This window comes from Trypanosoma grayi (assembly GCF_000691245.1).
Source record: "Trypanosoma grayi strain ANR4 Tgr_92_V1, whole genome shotgun sequence".
Taxonomy (NCBI): Eukaryota; Euglenozoa; class Kinetoplastea; order Trypanosomatida; family Trypanosomatidae; genus Trypanosoma; species Trypanosoma grayi.
The window spans coordinates 16,918-32,518 of NW_008825711.1; the positions used below are offsets into that span (position 1 = coordinate 16,918).

Sequence of the window (15,601 nt, forward strand, 5' to 3'; positions counted from 1 at the left end):
CTGTGCCAGGTGAAGGACAGGATTCGCGGCACTGTGCGGTTCATCTTCCAGCACGCGGAGGAGGTGATTCCAAGTGGGGCGAAGCAACTCGTGGAGCTGGGTGTTCTTGATGGCGTCAAGATGATATTTGGGCTTTCTGTTGATGCCACAAAGCCGTCGGGGACTGTTTTCTGTAAGAGTGGTGTTATGATGGGAGCCTGCAATGACTTTGATATTGTAATCAAGGGGGCGGGTGGTCACGCTTCTCAGCCTGAGCTTTGCATTGACCCCATCGTGGTCGCCGCTCATGTAGTGACAAGCCTGCAGACGATTGTGTCGCGCCGCATCGGCGCTCTGAAGGCTCCCGTGCTGAGCATCTCTACGTTTCACGGTGGGACTGGCAGCTACAACGTGATCCCCGACACTGTACACTTACGAGGCACCCTGCGCTGCCTGGACCGCGACGTTCAAGCACGTGTTCCTGGAATGGTAGAGGAAATTGTCGCTGGCGTGGCGAAGGCGCACGGTGCCCAACATGAGGTGAGTTGGCTGGAGCCTAACATCGTAACGTACAACGATCCAGCAGCTTATGAAGTTGTGAAGTGTGTTGCAAAACGTGTAGTTGGGGGTGCTTCTTTTGAGGAGCTTCAGACAGCGCTGATGGGCGTTGCGGATTTCTCGGAGTATGCTGCAAAGGTGCCAGGCTGTCTGTTCTGGCTTGGGGTGGGGGAAGATGCCAAGGATTCGGCAAACAGCCATAATTATAGTTCACGGTTTCACATGAACGAGGCAGCCATGGAAGAAGGTGTGAAGATGTTTGTAGGGTTGTTGGCCACACTGTCAATGTCAGGTGGCTCTTTGGCTGGCTAGTGGTCTTTCTGTTTGTCGTGTACAACCTTGATGGAGGGTCAACCTTGGGGCGCAGCTGTAGCTTTGTTACAATATTGCTGCATCATCGTTGTTTTCCAATGCAGCACGGTTTGAAAGTATATTGGGCCTAATAGAATTAATCGACAGAAAGTATAATTTTATCTCATGCTATATGGCAATACAGTTTCTAGAGGTGATGTTTTCATGAATATCCAGTTTCGTTCTTCTTGTCGTGTAGCTTTTTTGTCAGTTTACATCCATGATTAAACGGGCCTTTTTTTCACATACGTTTGTCTGTAGGAATGGATGTCTTGCCACTTCCTCTGTCCGCTGCTCTCTGCTGTCCGATGTGGCGTTGAGGTCTGCATTTCGCCGTGTTTGCGCCGAGGAGGGTGTGGGCTTGCAAGAGGGCGTATCGGAAGAAATATTGGCGTCCGCCATTGCGCAACCCGGGCTGTTCTCAGTTGAGGATGCCAAGACAAAACTGAGGTTGTCGTCAGCTGTCACTGTAGATGGCGGCATGGTCTTCATGACGGCGGACGGTGGGCGTGAGCTAGGCGAGGTTGAGTCAGTGCTGATGAAGGTGGCGGCGAAAATTCCCCCGTCGGGTGTGAGTGGCTCACAGCTGCAGGCGATACTGGAAGATGAGGCGCCGTACTTTCAGCCCTCCGCAATGGGGGCCCTTTCTCTCAAGGATGCGATTCAGGCCTACCCGAATGTTTTCATCGTCGACACAGACTCCACTGGGAAGTGGATGGTGAGGGCAGCCGGTAGTGCGAGGCCCAGTGTGCCGGTGACCAGCCGTGGACCGCTCAGAATCGTCGACTTCTGCCGACGAAGGGCGTTGTTGGGCCAGCAAAGCTCCTACACACCTTTGAGGGTCGCCATGCAGAAAACAGATCTCACAGATAAAGGGCTTCTGAGGGAGTTGGTAACGGATGAAGAGGCTTCAAAAGCACTGGAGGTGAGGTTGTCTGTTAGTGTGAAACCGAAGCGTTCACCGGCTAATGCCTTTTGCTTCATTGATGGCAGTGAAATCGGCACCAAGGCGGTCGATGCCATGTGGAAAGGACTGTGTCTTTCGGATCAATCAACTCGTATTGTGGCACGACATCCAGCTTCACCCAAGCACAGTAGCACAGACATTGTTGCACCGGAGGAAATGCCAACTTACGCAGTTTTGGAGCTTAAAGCGAAAGAGCTAACGATGCGTCATTCTGTCATACTCCAAGACATCATTTACATGTGCTCATCAAGGCAGTTTGTGATGTACTCGGAGCATGTCGCTAAGCTGAATGCGTTCCCTGATTCAGATGTGTACGTGTGCTGTCCGAGTAGAGTGGAGTTAGTGGCAGAGAAACAGTACGTTCCTTTGTGACCTCATCTAGGTGCAGGGTCTTTCGTTCACAGCCCTGGGTTCTAAAACCAAACACTGAGAGTAATGCATAAGTGCAATTGATGCTGCTTTTCGCTCTGTCCTTGTCACCGAAAGTTAGAGGAATTATTTCTTTCTTCTTTTTGTTGCCTTATCAACAATGTAGTTCTAGCAGCCATGCTTTTGCGCCGCTCTGGCGCATTGCTCTTCCGCAGAACACCTTTGTGGCTTGCCGATGATGGAGCTGGACTTTTTGAGCGTTACACAGAAATTGACAATTCTAACGAGCGGCGAATAAATGCACTGAAAGCTTGCGGAATGTTTGATGACGAGTGGATTGCCACCGAAAAGGTGCACGGCGCCAACTTCGGGCTCTATTCTATCGACGGTGATAAAATGATACGCTACGCGAAACGAAGTGGGATAATGTCGCCCACAGAGCATTTCTTTGGTTATCACATTTTGGTTCCTCAACTGGAGCAGTGCGCCACTGCCATCCGCGAGATGCTCTGTAGCAAGCTGCAAAAGAAGCTTCACACTGTTCTTGTGAACGGCGAGCTTTTTGGGGGAAAGTATGACCATCCGAGTCTACCAAAGTCGCGGAAGACAGTTATGGTAGCAGGTAAGCCGCGAACGATTAGTGCTGTGCAAACAGATTCGTTCCCCCAGTACAGCCCCGATCTCCACTTCTATGCATTTGACATCAAGTACAAGGAGAGCGCGGACGCCGAGTACATTACCCTTACATTTGACGAGGCGACGGAGTTGTTTCAGAATGTTCCGGGTCTGCTGTACGCAAGAGCTATCATTCGAGGCCCCATGTCAAAAGTCGCGGCCTTTGATGTGGAGNATGGTCCGGGTCTGCTGTACGCAAGAGCTATCATTCGAGGCCCCATGTCAAAAGTCGCGGCCTTTGATGTGGAGCACTTCGTCACGACTATTCCCCCGCTTGTGGGGATGGGCAACTACCCACTCAAAGGCAACTGGGCGGAGGGACTCGTGGTGAAGCATGCGAGACGGGGAACGCCGGGCTTCGACCCGAAGGGGCTGACAATCCTGAAATTCAAATGCACCGCGTTCCAGGAGATATCCACCGACAGGCGCCAGGGACCGCGTGTGGACGAGATGGAAAGCGTGAGGCGAGACTCTATTAGTCGCTCAGGTGTGCAGCTTCCCGACCTGGAGAGTGTCGTACAGGACCCGGTGCAGCTGGAGGCTTCACGCTTCCTGCTCGATCACGTCTGTGAGAATCGTCTGAACAGTGTTCTGTCGAAGATTGGGACGGAGCCGTTCGAGAAGGAGGAAATGACGTCCGATGAGTTGGCGACGCTGCTAGCCAAGGACGCCCTGAAGGACTTTCTCAAGGACGCAGACCCCGCCATTGTGAACACGCCTATACTGACACGAAGGGACATGGCTAGGTACGTCTTGTTCGAGTCGAGAAGGTTGGTGTGCTCGCGCTGGAAGAATATTCTTCAGCGGCAGGCATCAGACACAGGTGGATGATGGAGGGAGGACGAGGCCGGGAAGAGGCTGCGGGCATGTGTGTGGGCCCCCCCCCNAAAAAAAAAAAAAAAGATCATGGCTCATCTTGGACGCAAACGCTAGGCTTGTGGTCTTTTTTGCATTCAATTCCCTTGTGTGTATGGGTGTGTGCGTGTCTCGGTTCCTCTTTCTCTTTTTTCTTTCTTTCTCTCTCTTTCTCTCTCCTTCCTTTTTATTTCTGATTTACAGGCGTGTATAGAACGGTGGACATTGTAAGGGTGGGTGAGGGAGGGTGAGGCATGCGTGGGTTTCATCGGGTAGTGCAGATTAGTCAAAGGTTCGGCGTGGCGAGGCGCTTTCAGCGTCATGGAGTATCGCGTGAAGTGGTGCTCACGCGCTGGAACGCTAGTCCTGCTGAACCTAGGGAGGAAGAAGCAGCGACAGGTGTGGTCGGTAAGGGCATGAAGTTTGCGTCCACAATCGCCAGCGGTGGACGGGGATCGCCTCGCAGCGGTGTCGCCTCGACGATTGGCGACGTCAGCTGGGACCTCTGTGAGCGGCTGGACTTTTACGTGCAGTACAGTGTTCCGTCCAACTGGCTGGTGACAGAGCGAGTGAGCGAGAATAGCGTTGCGATTCAGTGCAGACCACCGATGACGGGCGGTGACGGGGAGCAGCCAACGGTTCATGGTTTTTCGCTCAATTGCTTCGCGTACAAACAGAAGTTGAAAGAGACGGACAGTGAGAAGCTGCTGAATCTCTTCCTGCAGCGCTTCAATGCCTCTGTCTCTAACTCCATGGAGGTGCTATCACAGTCAGCGGGTCGGGGAGGCAGTGACAGGGGCTCCGATGCGTCCGAGACAAACACCAGTGAGAGACTGGCGAGCAGGCTGGGCTGTGCTGTGGCGGAAATCACCTTCACGCCGGCCTCTGGTGAGCCGGTGGCCCACGGACTCTGTCGTGCCTTCTACAACTCAAATCACAGATTCCATTACGTTGTCGTGGTTGCTGTTCCGGAGGATGAGTTTGAGGTGTCGAAGGATCTTCTCACACACGCGTTGCTGGCGGTCGTGGAGAGCCGAGTAGAAGCCGCTGCAAAACGAACTTAAGAAGAGAAAAGGAAAGCGTCTTCATTTTTGTCATGTGAGACTGTTGAGGGAATGCCATTTCCGCACGTGTTGCTTTTTTTTGGGGGGGGGGCTAGTTACCGCTGATGCTGCTGCTTTTGTTCTTATTCTTTGTTGACAAATCCGCAGCTTGTCTTTTCTCTCCTCCATTATCTTTCGTTTGCAGCCGATACACAAAGAATAACGACAGCCGCAGGTGGAAATGGCGAGTAAACTCGAGGCTAGTGAGGCTACACCGTCGGGATCTTCGACGGGCGTCATGCTTCGTGAGCACAGCAATGAGAATTTGCTCAAGTTCGACACCCACGACAAGTACTCTACGACGTCTGCTATTAGAAAGATGATTATGAAGGAGCTTCCGCCACCCAAGACGAATCTGCCCCCGCAGCCGTTGTTCAATGGTCTCATCCGCATCGGAAAAAATCCGAATTCACCTCTTCTCTTTTTGGCATTCCAGACGCCCGAAGAAAGCGCCGCTGCTGCCGAGCTACTGCGGGGGATGCTCTTCAGAGGAAAAAAACAATGGTACGAGGTGCCGGTGACACAACGGGATCTCCAGCTTACCCACAAGGGCGGTGGAAAAAAGCGGTCGCGTGACGAGGAGACAGCAGAGACCTCAGGGCAAAGCAAAGTGTCAAAGTGGGAGGGCTGTGCAATAGAGGAGCAGCTCTCGCGGAAGAAGCGTCACTGTCTGCAGGTCATGAAGGCGATTGCCCCTTCAAAGGAGACGTATGAGCAGCTCTTCACGGGCATTCACGCAAGTCCCGAATTAACTGGTTATCGCAACCATGTTCAGCTCTCGTTTGGTTACACGGAGAGTGGCGAGCCCTCAATTGGGTTTCTTAAAGGTTCTATGGTGGAGGGAACGTGCGCCATCGACTCCGTACTGGAAAAGGACATTGTGACCATGCATCCGCTGGCGAAGGCGGTGGCACACACTGTGCTGTCAGTACAGAATGAGTTCTCCGCCCCCGACAAGGGTGGGTTGAAAGTATTTGACAAAATAACACAGCAGGGGTTCTGGCGGAAGCTTCAGGTGCGACACAATGTTCTTGGTGAAACTATGGTAGATGTCGAGGTCGACATTGAAAGTGTTGAGGAATCAGTGGCAAATGAAGTGAAGGAGCGACTATCGGCTGTGCTGCAAAGTGACGATCTGAAGACGCAGTTGCAAGCGGTCACTGGAAAGGACACTGCTGCCATTGTAAGTGCGCAGTATCACCACGGCACTGGAATCAGTTCCCCTCCGTCGGACGTGCCACGTCACATTCTTTTTGGTGCGCCGACACTTACGGAGCACCTCTCGGGTCGTCAGTTTGAGCTAAGCCCCACATCCTTTTTCCAGATCAACACGGCAGGGATGGAGTTGCTGCTGCGCGAGACAGTGGCGGTGGCGGCGTTGAGTACGGCCACAACGCTGCTGGATCTCTGCTGCGGCACCGGCACCATAGGCCTTACTCTCGCACGGTACGTGAAGCGGGTGATTGGCATAGAGCTCGTGGCGTCGGCAGTGCAGGATGCGAAGCTGAATGCCGAGCGCAACAATGTGACCAACGCCACGTTTCACTGCGGGCGTGTAGAGCAGCTCCTGCCTGACGTCATCAACGCGTTGCCAGCAGAAGACCGAGCCGATATTGTGGCTATTCTCGACCCTCCCCGGGCCGGTGTGACACCGACCGTGCTGAAGTGGATACGCGGCACCCCGACCATTCGACGGGTGGTATACATCTCCTGTGAGCAGAAGGCACTGGAGCGCGACTGCCCGCCGTTGACGAAGCCTACCACGAAGGCGTACCGCGGGCTACCGTTCGTGGTGGCGGCGGGCTTCGCCGTGGATCTCTTCCCCCATACTCCGCACGTGGAGATGGTGGTAGTGCTTGCTCGCTGTGAGGATGAGGCGAGCGAGGGCGAATAAATGCACACCTGCCTCTTTTGGGGGGTTTTCGATTAACCAACCGTACTGATGGTCCTTTTCTTTTTCTTTCTGCTACTACAATTACTACTACTACTACTACTACTACTACTATTATTATTATTATTGTTTTTTTTTGACTTGTTGAGTCACTGCGCAAGGGGTCTTCCATTTAGGAGTGCTATGCAAGCAAGGTGTGCCTTTTTTTTCTCTCGTTCTCTCTCTCTCTCTCTCTCTCCACTCTCTTGGCATTGCACCTTTCCCTGTGGAGGTATTTGTTTGGTGTGCTTTGCCAGTCGCAATAGAGGAAGCGATGTCTGCGTGGGCTTCCGGCAATTTAGCCGAAAAGCTGAAGCAACAAAAAGTGGCTGCTCTGAACGGCAAGGATGCACTTTCACCGCAAGCAGCCGCTTCAATTTCTGCGACCCCGTCTACCACCAGTAACAAAAAGAATAACAACGATGCCCCGTCCCCCACTCCTATTTTGCCTCCACCCACTGTGGACAACATTGTTGCGCACCCCCAGAAGCTGCAGCCGGTAGACTCGTCTGTCGGAAAAAAACAGCCACAGCATGAAGAAGCAGGCTCACTTGTGCATTTCGGCCAGCTCTCACTCCCTCAGGATATAGCGAAGCTCGTGTCGGTGGAGTTTACGTTTGTCGGTACCATGAGGACGCCCCAGCCGCCGTTAGAGGAGGCCAAACGCCCCCCGGCCCCCAGAACCCCAGAGACGTTGGCAACAGCAACAACGATGGTGCCACGACACGCACATGCACACCACAGCCCGCCGCATATGGATAATGCAAGCCATTCGTACCCGGTGCACCATCACCACCATCACCATTACCATCATCATCAACACCATCACCAACAGCAACAGCAACCGCAACAACACCAACAGCAACGTAATTATATGCATCAAGGGATGCCGGGGCATACGTACCATGATGCATACAACTCAATGCCGTATAATATGAGCCCTTATGCTGCGCCGTACCACCCCCGCATGTACGACGGGTACCCTGGCATGGGCATGGGCATGGGTATGGGCATGGGCATGGGCATGTATGGTGGCATGAACGACTATGGCGGTTTCTCGCTCCAGGGACGACCTGCATACTATCCGCCGCCGCAAAACCAGACGGGGCCTTACATGCCACCGCCTCAGCAGTAGGCTCTATGGAGAATTTGTGTGTTTATCGGTGTCTGTTGAAGTGACAGCTGATGTGCATGGGTGTGTGTACCCTCAGGCGCCCTATTGTTTCGCAGATGCTATTGATGAGTGGAATGAAGAGCAACAACTTTTTGGGTGTGTGTGTGTGTGTGTGTGGAAACCCTTTGGAGGGGAAAGGAACCAGATAGTGGGGCGTGCGACTCTAAAAACATAGGATCCCCTACTACATATGCGTCATTCGTAGATCAGATTTTCTCCGCTCGCGTTACGCCCTCTATGTCTTTGTTTCTCCCTCCAAATTTAAGAGCCAGTAAAACGTTAACTATATCTGCGCTTAAACGAGACTATGTTTCATACATACTTTCTGTCTTTCACTATCAAGGTGGAGCTTGTGTTAATATGTATCCTGATCCCCTTGTGTTCTCTTTTTTTTTTGGTTTGGGAGTGGGCTGCTTAGTCCCACGTCAAGCAGAATAATTCGGCGAAACTGACAATGTGTGCTGCGAGTCTTGTTTAGTGCCGTGGCGGCGACTGAGAAGATTGCCCAGTGGCCTCGCCGAGCCTGAATGCAAGGCTGATGGAAAGGATCTGGCGTGGCGTGCTCGCAATGCCGTTTCGCCGATGATTTTATTGCTGTCCTTTTTTTGTCGGCGCGAGACAGCAACCCGATGAATCGCCTCATTGGGCGCATTAACTTTGTCCAAGCGCGGATGCTCAGGGGGGCGAGCTGCTTTGTCGCCTTTTTAGCACACACACACACACACACACACACACACACACACACACACAATGATCAGCCGCTGTGGATGGATATGGTCTTTTTTCAAGCAGAGGTATACCGCCTTTTAAGCGGCGTCTTGTCTTCACACCGCGCTGCGGTCAGTTAGAATGAGGGGTGGTGGTTGCGGCTGCGTGAGGGACGTCTGCACGTCGGCGACGAGGCATTTTCTCTTAACAGCCGGCATGGCCAACGCGCGCAGAGTTTTAGAGGCGATTGCCGCGCCCATAGGGGCGAGGCCATGGAAGGCTCTGCTGGGGGACGGCTCCGCTCTTCCCAGTGGGCAAGAGAGGCACTGGGGGAGGGGTGGGAAAACGCTCTCGCTTGTTAGCGAGGCATACACCGAAGTGCCAAGATGCCACTTGGGCGCAAGGAATAGTTCGAACGGGAGGCGAGTGCTGCCCGGATGGTCTATTCAAGGTTGGGTGGGGGGCGGAGGTATGGCCGCGGGTTGGGGGAGTCCCTGAGGGTAAGGGGGAGGTTCCGACCAGCATCTCGCGCTGTGGGGCGTAAAGGCCGCGTCTCCTGGAGGAGATCACTGCTGTGAGAATAGCACAGGAGCTGTGGACGGCCTGCCCGCTTCTCTAAAACCAGGATGCCGGCGTCTCCAGAAGAAGGAAAGAAAAAAAAAACAAATAGCAAGGAACATGAGCTATCACAGAGAACGCAGTCGGAGTGCTCTCGCCTCTGTATCTAACGCGAGCCCCAAGGTCGCTGCCGACTCACCTCCACTACAACACGGCTGAGAAATTATGACAGTTCGGCGCGTCATTAACGAAGCTGTACTCCACGCAATCTGTGTACACACACAGAAGCGGGGTTTATTCTAGGAGCGGGTTTGCCCATTCCTCTGGGGCGTCTGTGTGTGCGGGTTAACTTCTTCTCGTTGTGCTCATGTCACTCTTGCTGTGCCGCATGCCGGCGTATATATACACAAAAGGGGTGGAAGGGTCACGCTCAGCGAAACGCAGACATACACACAAAGCAACACGTAAGCAAGGGGACAAAAAAAAAAGGAAGGAGCACCACAATGTCTGCAGAGAGCATCTATCGAGATGCGGAAAAAAAGATCAACAAGATGTTCTTCAATGACTACGAAGGTGCAATGGAGCTGTTTGAGAAGGCGGCTTCTCGATTCAAGGTCGACAAGGACTACAACCGGGCCGGTGAGGCGTATGTGCGTGCCGGCGATTGCGCGGTGAAGTGCAAGGACGAAGCTGCCGCCTCGCAGGCGTACATCAACGCTGTCAACGCCTACAGAAAGACGGACCTCAAGAGGGCTGCGCAGCTGCTGGACACAGCCATCCGCGCGCAGATCGACAGCAACCGGCTGAGTGGTGCTGCCCGTCTCGAAAAGGAATTCGCAGATGCCTTGTACGAGGCGGGCCAGACGATGGAGGCTGTCCCGCACTACGAGAAGGCCGTGCAGTACTTTGCCGCGGAGGATATGAAGCTGCAGGCACAGAGCTGTACCGTTGCTATGGCAAAAATCTATGGCGAAAACGACGAGTTTGATAAAGCCTTGACCCTGTACGAGCGACTCGGCAACATGACCACGGAGGGCCCATTGCGCCACGATGCAAAGGAGTACTTTATGCGGGCAATGCTTTGCCGCCTCGCCACTGTGAGGGACGACAACCGCTACGAGAAGTCGGCCGAAGCCGCAGAAGCGCTGAGCACCTACATGACGCGTGATATATACTTGAAAAACACGCGGGAGGCGGAATTCCTGCAGATGTGTACTGAAGCGGTGGAGGGGTCTGACATTGAGAAGTTTGAGACGGCAGTTTCTCTCCTGCAGGAGATTCGTAAGCTGGATGATTGGAAGACACACGTGCTGCTGGTTGTCAAGCGAAATATGGAGAGCATATTGTGAAATGTGATGTTGGCGTGGCGCGTCGTTTCTCCTTCTGCTTCCACTGTCACCCAGTTGCTCTTGCCCGCCAGTCGTTTAATTTAAACCTTTTGGGTGTGGAACAGGTAGTATGTTAATACTTTTTCGCTTGTTTATTTTTTGCTTCCTTCTGTCGTTATTTTTACTTTTCACTTGTGCGAAGCGCGCCTCGTGTAGGCACCGAGCGGATGGAGCCGGTGACAGGGGGCGGGATTCTTCTTCACAAGGCAAAGTGCCCTCTGACCGATGAGGCAGAGCTGCAGGCGGTACTCGCAGACGCAAAGGCAGCGGCAGCCGTTGGCGGTGTGTGGCACACGGTTCGGCTGCTCGCCTCTCGCGCGCGCAGCACGCTTCAGTCGGGGCGAGGCGACCTCGCGCTTCCACTCGTCACGACGGCGATTGACCTCTGCCCGGAACCCTACAGGCGGCTGGCGTTGCTGCACAGTGAAGACAGTGTGCAGGGCGGCTGTGCGCTGGCGCAGTCCATGGTCGCCACACCCGACTGGCAGTACCGTGACAGAGACGCGATTGCCGTTGTGTGCACCGCGATGGTGGTGTGGCACGGCGCTGTGGCATCTACGGCGGATGTGAGTAGCTGTCCGCATCGCTTCCTGCGGTTTTCCCATCGCGTCGGGCACGTTCTCACGGCAGTCATGACTGACGCCGAGAACCTCCATAGCCTGAGCGCGTGTTGGCTGTACAACACGCTCGCCTTCGCCCACCGCTCAAAGAAGACACAGGAGGTGGCGTTTTACCTCCTGGAGGAGTTGCGCGATGAGGCGTCGCCCTCGGACTTGGTGGATGTGAGTGAGTGGCGACTGGTGTGTTGCACCGGCGGCAACGCGTGCGTTCGTGAGGGCCTTCGTGGGACGCAGGTGGCTGCGGTGTGGCAGCGCCTGTGTGCGACGCTGTACGCTGAGGGGTGCGCGCTGCTGCACGCGTCGCAGGAGAAGGTGTGCCGCCGCGCCGCCGATGCGATGGACGTCTTGCGGCGCAGCCTCACTGGCGAGCCGACGCACTACGTGACGGACGTTCGAAGGCCGCTCAGTCTTGATCCTCGGGAGGCGGTGTTCCTCCACGACTCCGCCGCAAGTGCCGATTTGTGTGTTCCACGGGAAGCGTTTGCGCCGCTTCGCGTGGCGTGTTTTTTAAGGTGTGTCGCAGGGCGAAATACATGCGGCTCGTCTGTCAACTACCCGCTGGCTTCTGTGGCGGGCGCTGTGGCCCTCGCGTATCGGCACCGCCACGGCGACATCGCGGAGGAGATCCTCCGAGCGGGACTGACGGACGGTACGGGTGAAGGCTCCTTGGTTGCGTGGGGCGAAGAGCTCGAGTCCATCCTTGACGGGTTGATGCTTCCGCCCGGTGGAGGCTTTGGTTCCACGGAGTTGGCGAAGCGCTGCCGCGGTGTTGCGCGTCGACGCTTAGGCGAGCCCGAGCCACTGCTACACGCGGCAGTACAGGAGTGGCGCGCTGCCGATGTGCTGCGCGTGCTGGCGCTTTCCCACACCCTCGAGGAGCTGCTCCCAGCCGGCGTGGCGGTACTGCGCGGCGACGCCACGGTCGGGCGTCGGCTGCTTGGGGACATAATTGCCCCATCGTTAGTTCTTGATGGATTGGTTCGACTCATCCTTCGCCTCGTGGACGAGGGGGACGCACCGCTCGCGAGGTGTTTTCTCCCCCTGGTGGCCGGCATCTGCGTGCGGATGCCGTCGCAGGCGAATCTACTGGTGACGCTGCAGGCGGTCGCCGCCTTTGCTCGCTGCTGCTTGGATTTTAGCTCCCGCCAACTGGAAGGCGTTCAGCGCTGGGAGGGCGTTGCCAAGGCACTCCTACCTCTGCTGCCACCACGCTGTTCTGCACTGGGGCCGCCTTACCGACAGACAAAGGCAACAGTGGTGGGACGCACATTTGCCGCGAGACGCCGTGTGTTTGGCGCACTTCGCGGTGGTGTCCCCACAGAGGGCAACGCCTCTCGATGCTGTCAGCTGCAGGTGCTCTTGGCGGGCGAAGGCAAAGAGGGAGTGCGTCTCCTCCGCAGGAGCGGTGTTGATGGGGTTTCGCAGTGGGAGAAGGTGCTCCCCATCGAGGAGGTGCTGCTAAAGATGGTGGACCGCACGCGGGAGATTGAGCTGCAGAACAGGCGGCATCTCAACGCTTTGCCAAGGAAGGAGGATGCGTCATTGCTTGGAGATGGCCACTCCGGGGCCGAAAAGACGCCCTGTAACGGAGACAGCGGTGCTGATTGTGGTGGTGAAGCAACGGAGCAGGACAGTAAGGAGCGGGCGGATTGGTGGGAACAGCGGCATGCGCTGGACCGTGCACTGCGTGAAGTGGTTGAGGTGTTACAGTCAGACGAGGCCTTTGGATGCTGGCGACTGTCCATGTGTGGTGACTTGTCTCCAACCTGCATGCTGGAGCTGCAAAGTCTGGCTGCCCAGCTGCTGCTTACCCTCCACGCCCCAGCGCATCACACAGACGATGTGATGCTGATGTTAGCTGGCCTTCCATTTATTGGGGCGCGTTATTCGCTCAGGGAGAAACTTCTCTTTAGTCCTTCGCATGTGCATCTTGGGGGCCCATGTCATGCGTGTGAAGAAGTGTTGGTGAAGCTCTCAGAGGCGTTAAGGAGCGAGCTGCTCAACCGCGGCATCGCTGCGCCCTCGAACGAACTTTGGGATGTCTCCCGTGACATCTGCTTCCGTGCTCTTTCTGCAATGTGTACTACGAATGAGTATCGACAGCAACAACAAGAAACACAGCGACATCAGGAGAAGCAGGGAAGCTTTGACCATGTGGATTTGTTTGAGCTTCCTCGTACTCATGTGTATCTTGCGCTAGACAATGAACTTCACTGTCTTCCGTTTGAGGGAATTGACGTGCTTCGGACCGGCAGCGTTTCCCGCGTCCCAACAGCCACATTTGTGTCTGAGAGCAATGGACGCGCGGCGCTTCTGGGTGACGGTGTGGCGTACTGTGTGATCGACCCCCATGGGGTCATGCCAAAGACGGTCAAGCGCCTGTTGCCAGTGTGCCAGCGGGGGGGTTGGCGAGTGAAGTCTCAGAGCATGCCGTCTGGCGAGTTGTTGCGCGAGGTGTATGCATCTGGGGCTCGGCTTTACGTCTATGCGGGGCACGGAAAAGGCGGGTGCGTGGTGCGGCCCGAAGAGCTGTACGAGCGGTTCCCTGATCCATGTCAATTCCCCGCCGTCTTCCTCATGGGCTGCAGCAGCGCATACATGGATGGTGGATCATCGTACGACTGTTACGGCATGCCGTATGCCTACCTTCACGCAGGATGCCCTCTGTTCGTTGGCTGTCTGTGGCACGTGACTGATGGTGAAATTGATCGACTGACGAAGCGCTTGCTGCTGTTGGTTGCGGGTGATGTTGCCAGCGGCGGCAATGACTGCTGTGGACGCCACCCACAGACTATTGGAGAGGCCCTGGCAATGGCGCGACAAGCCTGCAAGCTGCCTTTCCTCACAGGATGCTCCACAGTCCTGTACGGAGTGAATCTACCCCTGCGGAGCGATGACGGGAAATAGAGATTTCCCCTTCTGTTGGATTGCAATGGACTGTGACCTGTTTTCTTCGTTTGCTTGCTTGTTTTATGTTGTTTGCTTTGGACAATTTCTTTTTGTTGTGCTCGACATCTCTGTGTTTCTCGCCCATCCGCGTCGCCGTCGCTGATGTCTTTCTTGTCACCAGAATAAAGTGGGTTGGAGGGCTTTACTAAGGTTTCTAAACCAAATGAATGGTGCTCCCGCGTTTGTTCAGCTCCTGCAGCGCAATGCTGTGCCGCGAAGGCGACTGATGAGAGAGCGGTTCGGCGTCATCGCGACGCTGGGGCGCGGCTCCTTCGGTGAGGTACTTCTTGTGGAGGACAGGCAAGCCAACGGCGCGCTGGCGGTTGTGAAGCGTTCGCGCCGTTCGGAGGAGGAAGGCGGAAAGAAGGGCGTCGCCGCGGAGCAGCTGCTGCGCGCGGCCGTGACGGAGGCGCTCATCATGGCGAGGTTCAACGACGACGGCATCGTGCGCCTTATGGACTTTTGGTACGACGAGAGCGAAGGCGGCGTCTGCTTCCTGATGGAGTACTGCGCGGGGGGCGACCTCGAGATGTACCTGCGGCGCGCCTACCCGCTCAGCGAGGAACTGCTGCGGATGATGTTCCTCCAGTGCCTACTCGCACTGGCGCACATGCACACGAAGGAGGTCATCCACCGTGATGTGAAGCCGTCAAACATACTGCTAAGTGGTGGCAAGGGCAAGCTGCCGACGCTGAAGGTGGCCGACTTCGGCCTCAGCGCCATCTGCGACAGCAATACTACCGTGGACGCCTCGCTGTGCGTCGGCACGCCGCTCTACATGTCACCTGAGACCGTTGCGGAGGGAGTGTGCGGCTACGGCAGCGATGTGTGGAGTCTCGGCGTCGTCTTCTACCGCATGATGACGAACCGCCAACCATTCACCGGCGATGACTTCGACACGCTGCGGTTTTGCATCACGTCGATGGAGCCGCAGCACGCAAACCTGCGCTCGCCGGTGCGCTATTCGAGGGCTCTGGGCGACCTCGTCATGTCGATGCTGGCGAAGCATCCGTTCGTGCGGCCCACTGCGCGGCAACTCATCGCCTCGCCGCTCTTCACGCAGGCTCTCAGCCACAGCCCGTGGCGCAGCAGACCGCTGCGCGGTTCACTGTGCCTCTTCGTGTGCCATACCAACCACGCCGTGCACATCTTCGCCGAGCCGCGTGCGGATGCGGAAATCGTCGCCACGCTCAACTTCGCCGACCACGTCTTCGTCACTTGCGAGGTGCACACCCGCACCACGGCAGGACAACGCAGCATCTCGCGCAGTGGCGCCCGCGGCGTCTCGCCGGACACATCTACAGCAGCGGGCGACCTGCGGCAGGACGTTGCCGTCTGGTGCCGCGTCGTTGGGCCACGCGAGGGGTACTGCGCCAAGTACGATCGCGGCCGCGGGCTGCTGCGGCACGTCGCCGAC

At 55.9% G+C, this 15,601-nt stretch overlaps 10 protein-coding genes across 10 annotated transcripts in view; 9 read left to right on the forward strand and 1 right to left on the reverse strand.

The window, feature by feature from the left end:
- Positions 1-110, forward strand: part of DQ04_00921120 (putative aminoacylase) — a gene marked incomplete at both ends in the record, with an annotated part of 411 nt that extends 301 nt beyond the window's left edge. The window contains one exon of the mRNA XM_009309919.1: positions 1-110. This exon is cut by the window's left edge and continues 301 nt beyond it. Within this exon, the coding sequence (XP_009308194.1) occupies positions 1-110 (110 nt within the window).
- A 79-nt stretch (positions 111-189) lies between these two features.
- DQ04_00921130 (aminoacylase) lies at positions 190-849 on the forward strand (the record flags this gene model as incomplete). Its single annotated transcript, XM_009309920.1, has 1 exon — positions 190-849. The coding sequence occupies one exon, from the start codon at positions 190-192 to the stop codon at positions 847-849; it is 660 nt and encodes a 219-aa protein (XP_009308195.1).
- A 259-nt stretch (positions 850-1,108) lies between these two features.
- DQ04_00921140 (hypothetical protein) lies at positions 1,109-2,227 on the forward strand (the record flags this gene model as incomplete). The annotated part of the gene is made up of 1 exon (XM_009309921.1): positions 1,109-2,227. One exon carries the CDS (start codon positions 1,109-1,111, stop codon positions 2,225-2,227), a length of 1,119 nt encoding a protein of 372 aa, XP_009308196.1.
- Positions 2,228-2,401: 174 nt separating this feature from the next.
- DQ04_00921150 (putative REL2) lies at positions 2,402-3,730 on the forward strand (the record flags this gene model as incomplete). Its single annotated transcript, XM_009309922.1, has 1 exon — positions 2,402-3,730. The coding sequence occupies one exon, from the start codon at positions 2,402-2,404 to the stop codon at positions 3,728-3,730; it is 1,329 nt and encodes a 442-aa protein (XP_009308197.1).
- A 278-nt stretch (positions 3,731-4,008) lies between these two features.
- DQ04_00921160 (hypothetical protein) lies at positions 4,009-4,818 on the forward strand (the record flags this gene model as incomplete). The annotated part of the gene is made up of 1 exon (XM_009309923.1): positions 4,009-4,818. The coding sequence occupies one exon, from the start codon at positions 4,009-4,011 to the stop codon at positions 4,816-4,818; it is 810 nt and encodes a 269-aa protein (XP_009308198.1).
- A 220-nt stretch (positions 4,819-5,038) lies between these two features.
- DQ04_00921170 (tRNA (uracil-5-)-methyltransferase) lies at positions 5,039-6,751 on the forward strand (the record flags this gene model as incomplete). The annotated part of the gene is made up of 1 exon (XM_009309924.1): positions 5,039-6,751. The coding sequence occupies one exon, from the start codon at positions 5,039-5,041 to the stop codon at positions 6,749-6,751; it is 1,713 nt and encodes a 570-aa protein (XP_009308199.1).
- A 310-nt stretch (positions 6,752-7,061) lies between these two features.
- On the forward strand, positions 7,062-7,922 carry DQ04_00921180 (hypothetical protein; the record flags this gene model as incomplete). The annotated part of the gene is made up of 1 exon (XM_009309925.1): positions 7,062-7,922. One exon carries the CDS (start codon positions 7,062-7,064, stop codon positions 7,920-7,922), a length of 861 nt encoding a protein of 286 aa, XP_009308200.1.
- A 1,856-nt stretch (positions 7,923-9,778) lies between these two features.
- DQ04_00921190 (putative soluble N-ethylmaleimide sensitive factor (NSF) attachment protein) lies at positions 9,779-10,576 on the forward strand (the record flags this gene model as incomplete). Its single annotated transcript, XM_009309926.1, has 1 exon — positions 9,779-10,576. The coding sequence occupies one exon, from the start codon at positions 9,779-9,781 to the stop codon at positions 10,574-10,576; it is 798 nt and encodes a 265-aa protein (XP_009308201.1).
- A 206-nt stretch (positions 10,577-10,782) lies between these two features.
- Positions 10,783-14,142, forward strand: DQ04_00921200 (separase; the record flags this gene model as incomplete). Its single annotated transcript, XM_009309927.1, has 1 exon — positions 10,783-14,142. One exon carries the CDS (start codon positions 10,783-10,785, stop codon positions 14,140-14,142), a length of 3,360 nt encoding a protein of 1,119 aa, XP_009308202.1.
- Positions 14,143-15,144: 1,002 nt separating this feature from the next.
- Positions 15,145-15,444, reverse strand: DQ04_00921210 (hypothetical protein; the record flags this gene model as incomplete). The annotated part of the gene is made up of 1 exon (XM_009309928.1): positions 15,145-15,444. The coding sequence occupies one exon, from the start codon at positions 15,442-15,444 to the stop codon at positions 15,145-15,147; it is 300 nt and encodes a 99-aa protein (XP_009308203.1).
- Positions 15,445-15,601: the final 157 nt, after the last annotated feature.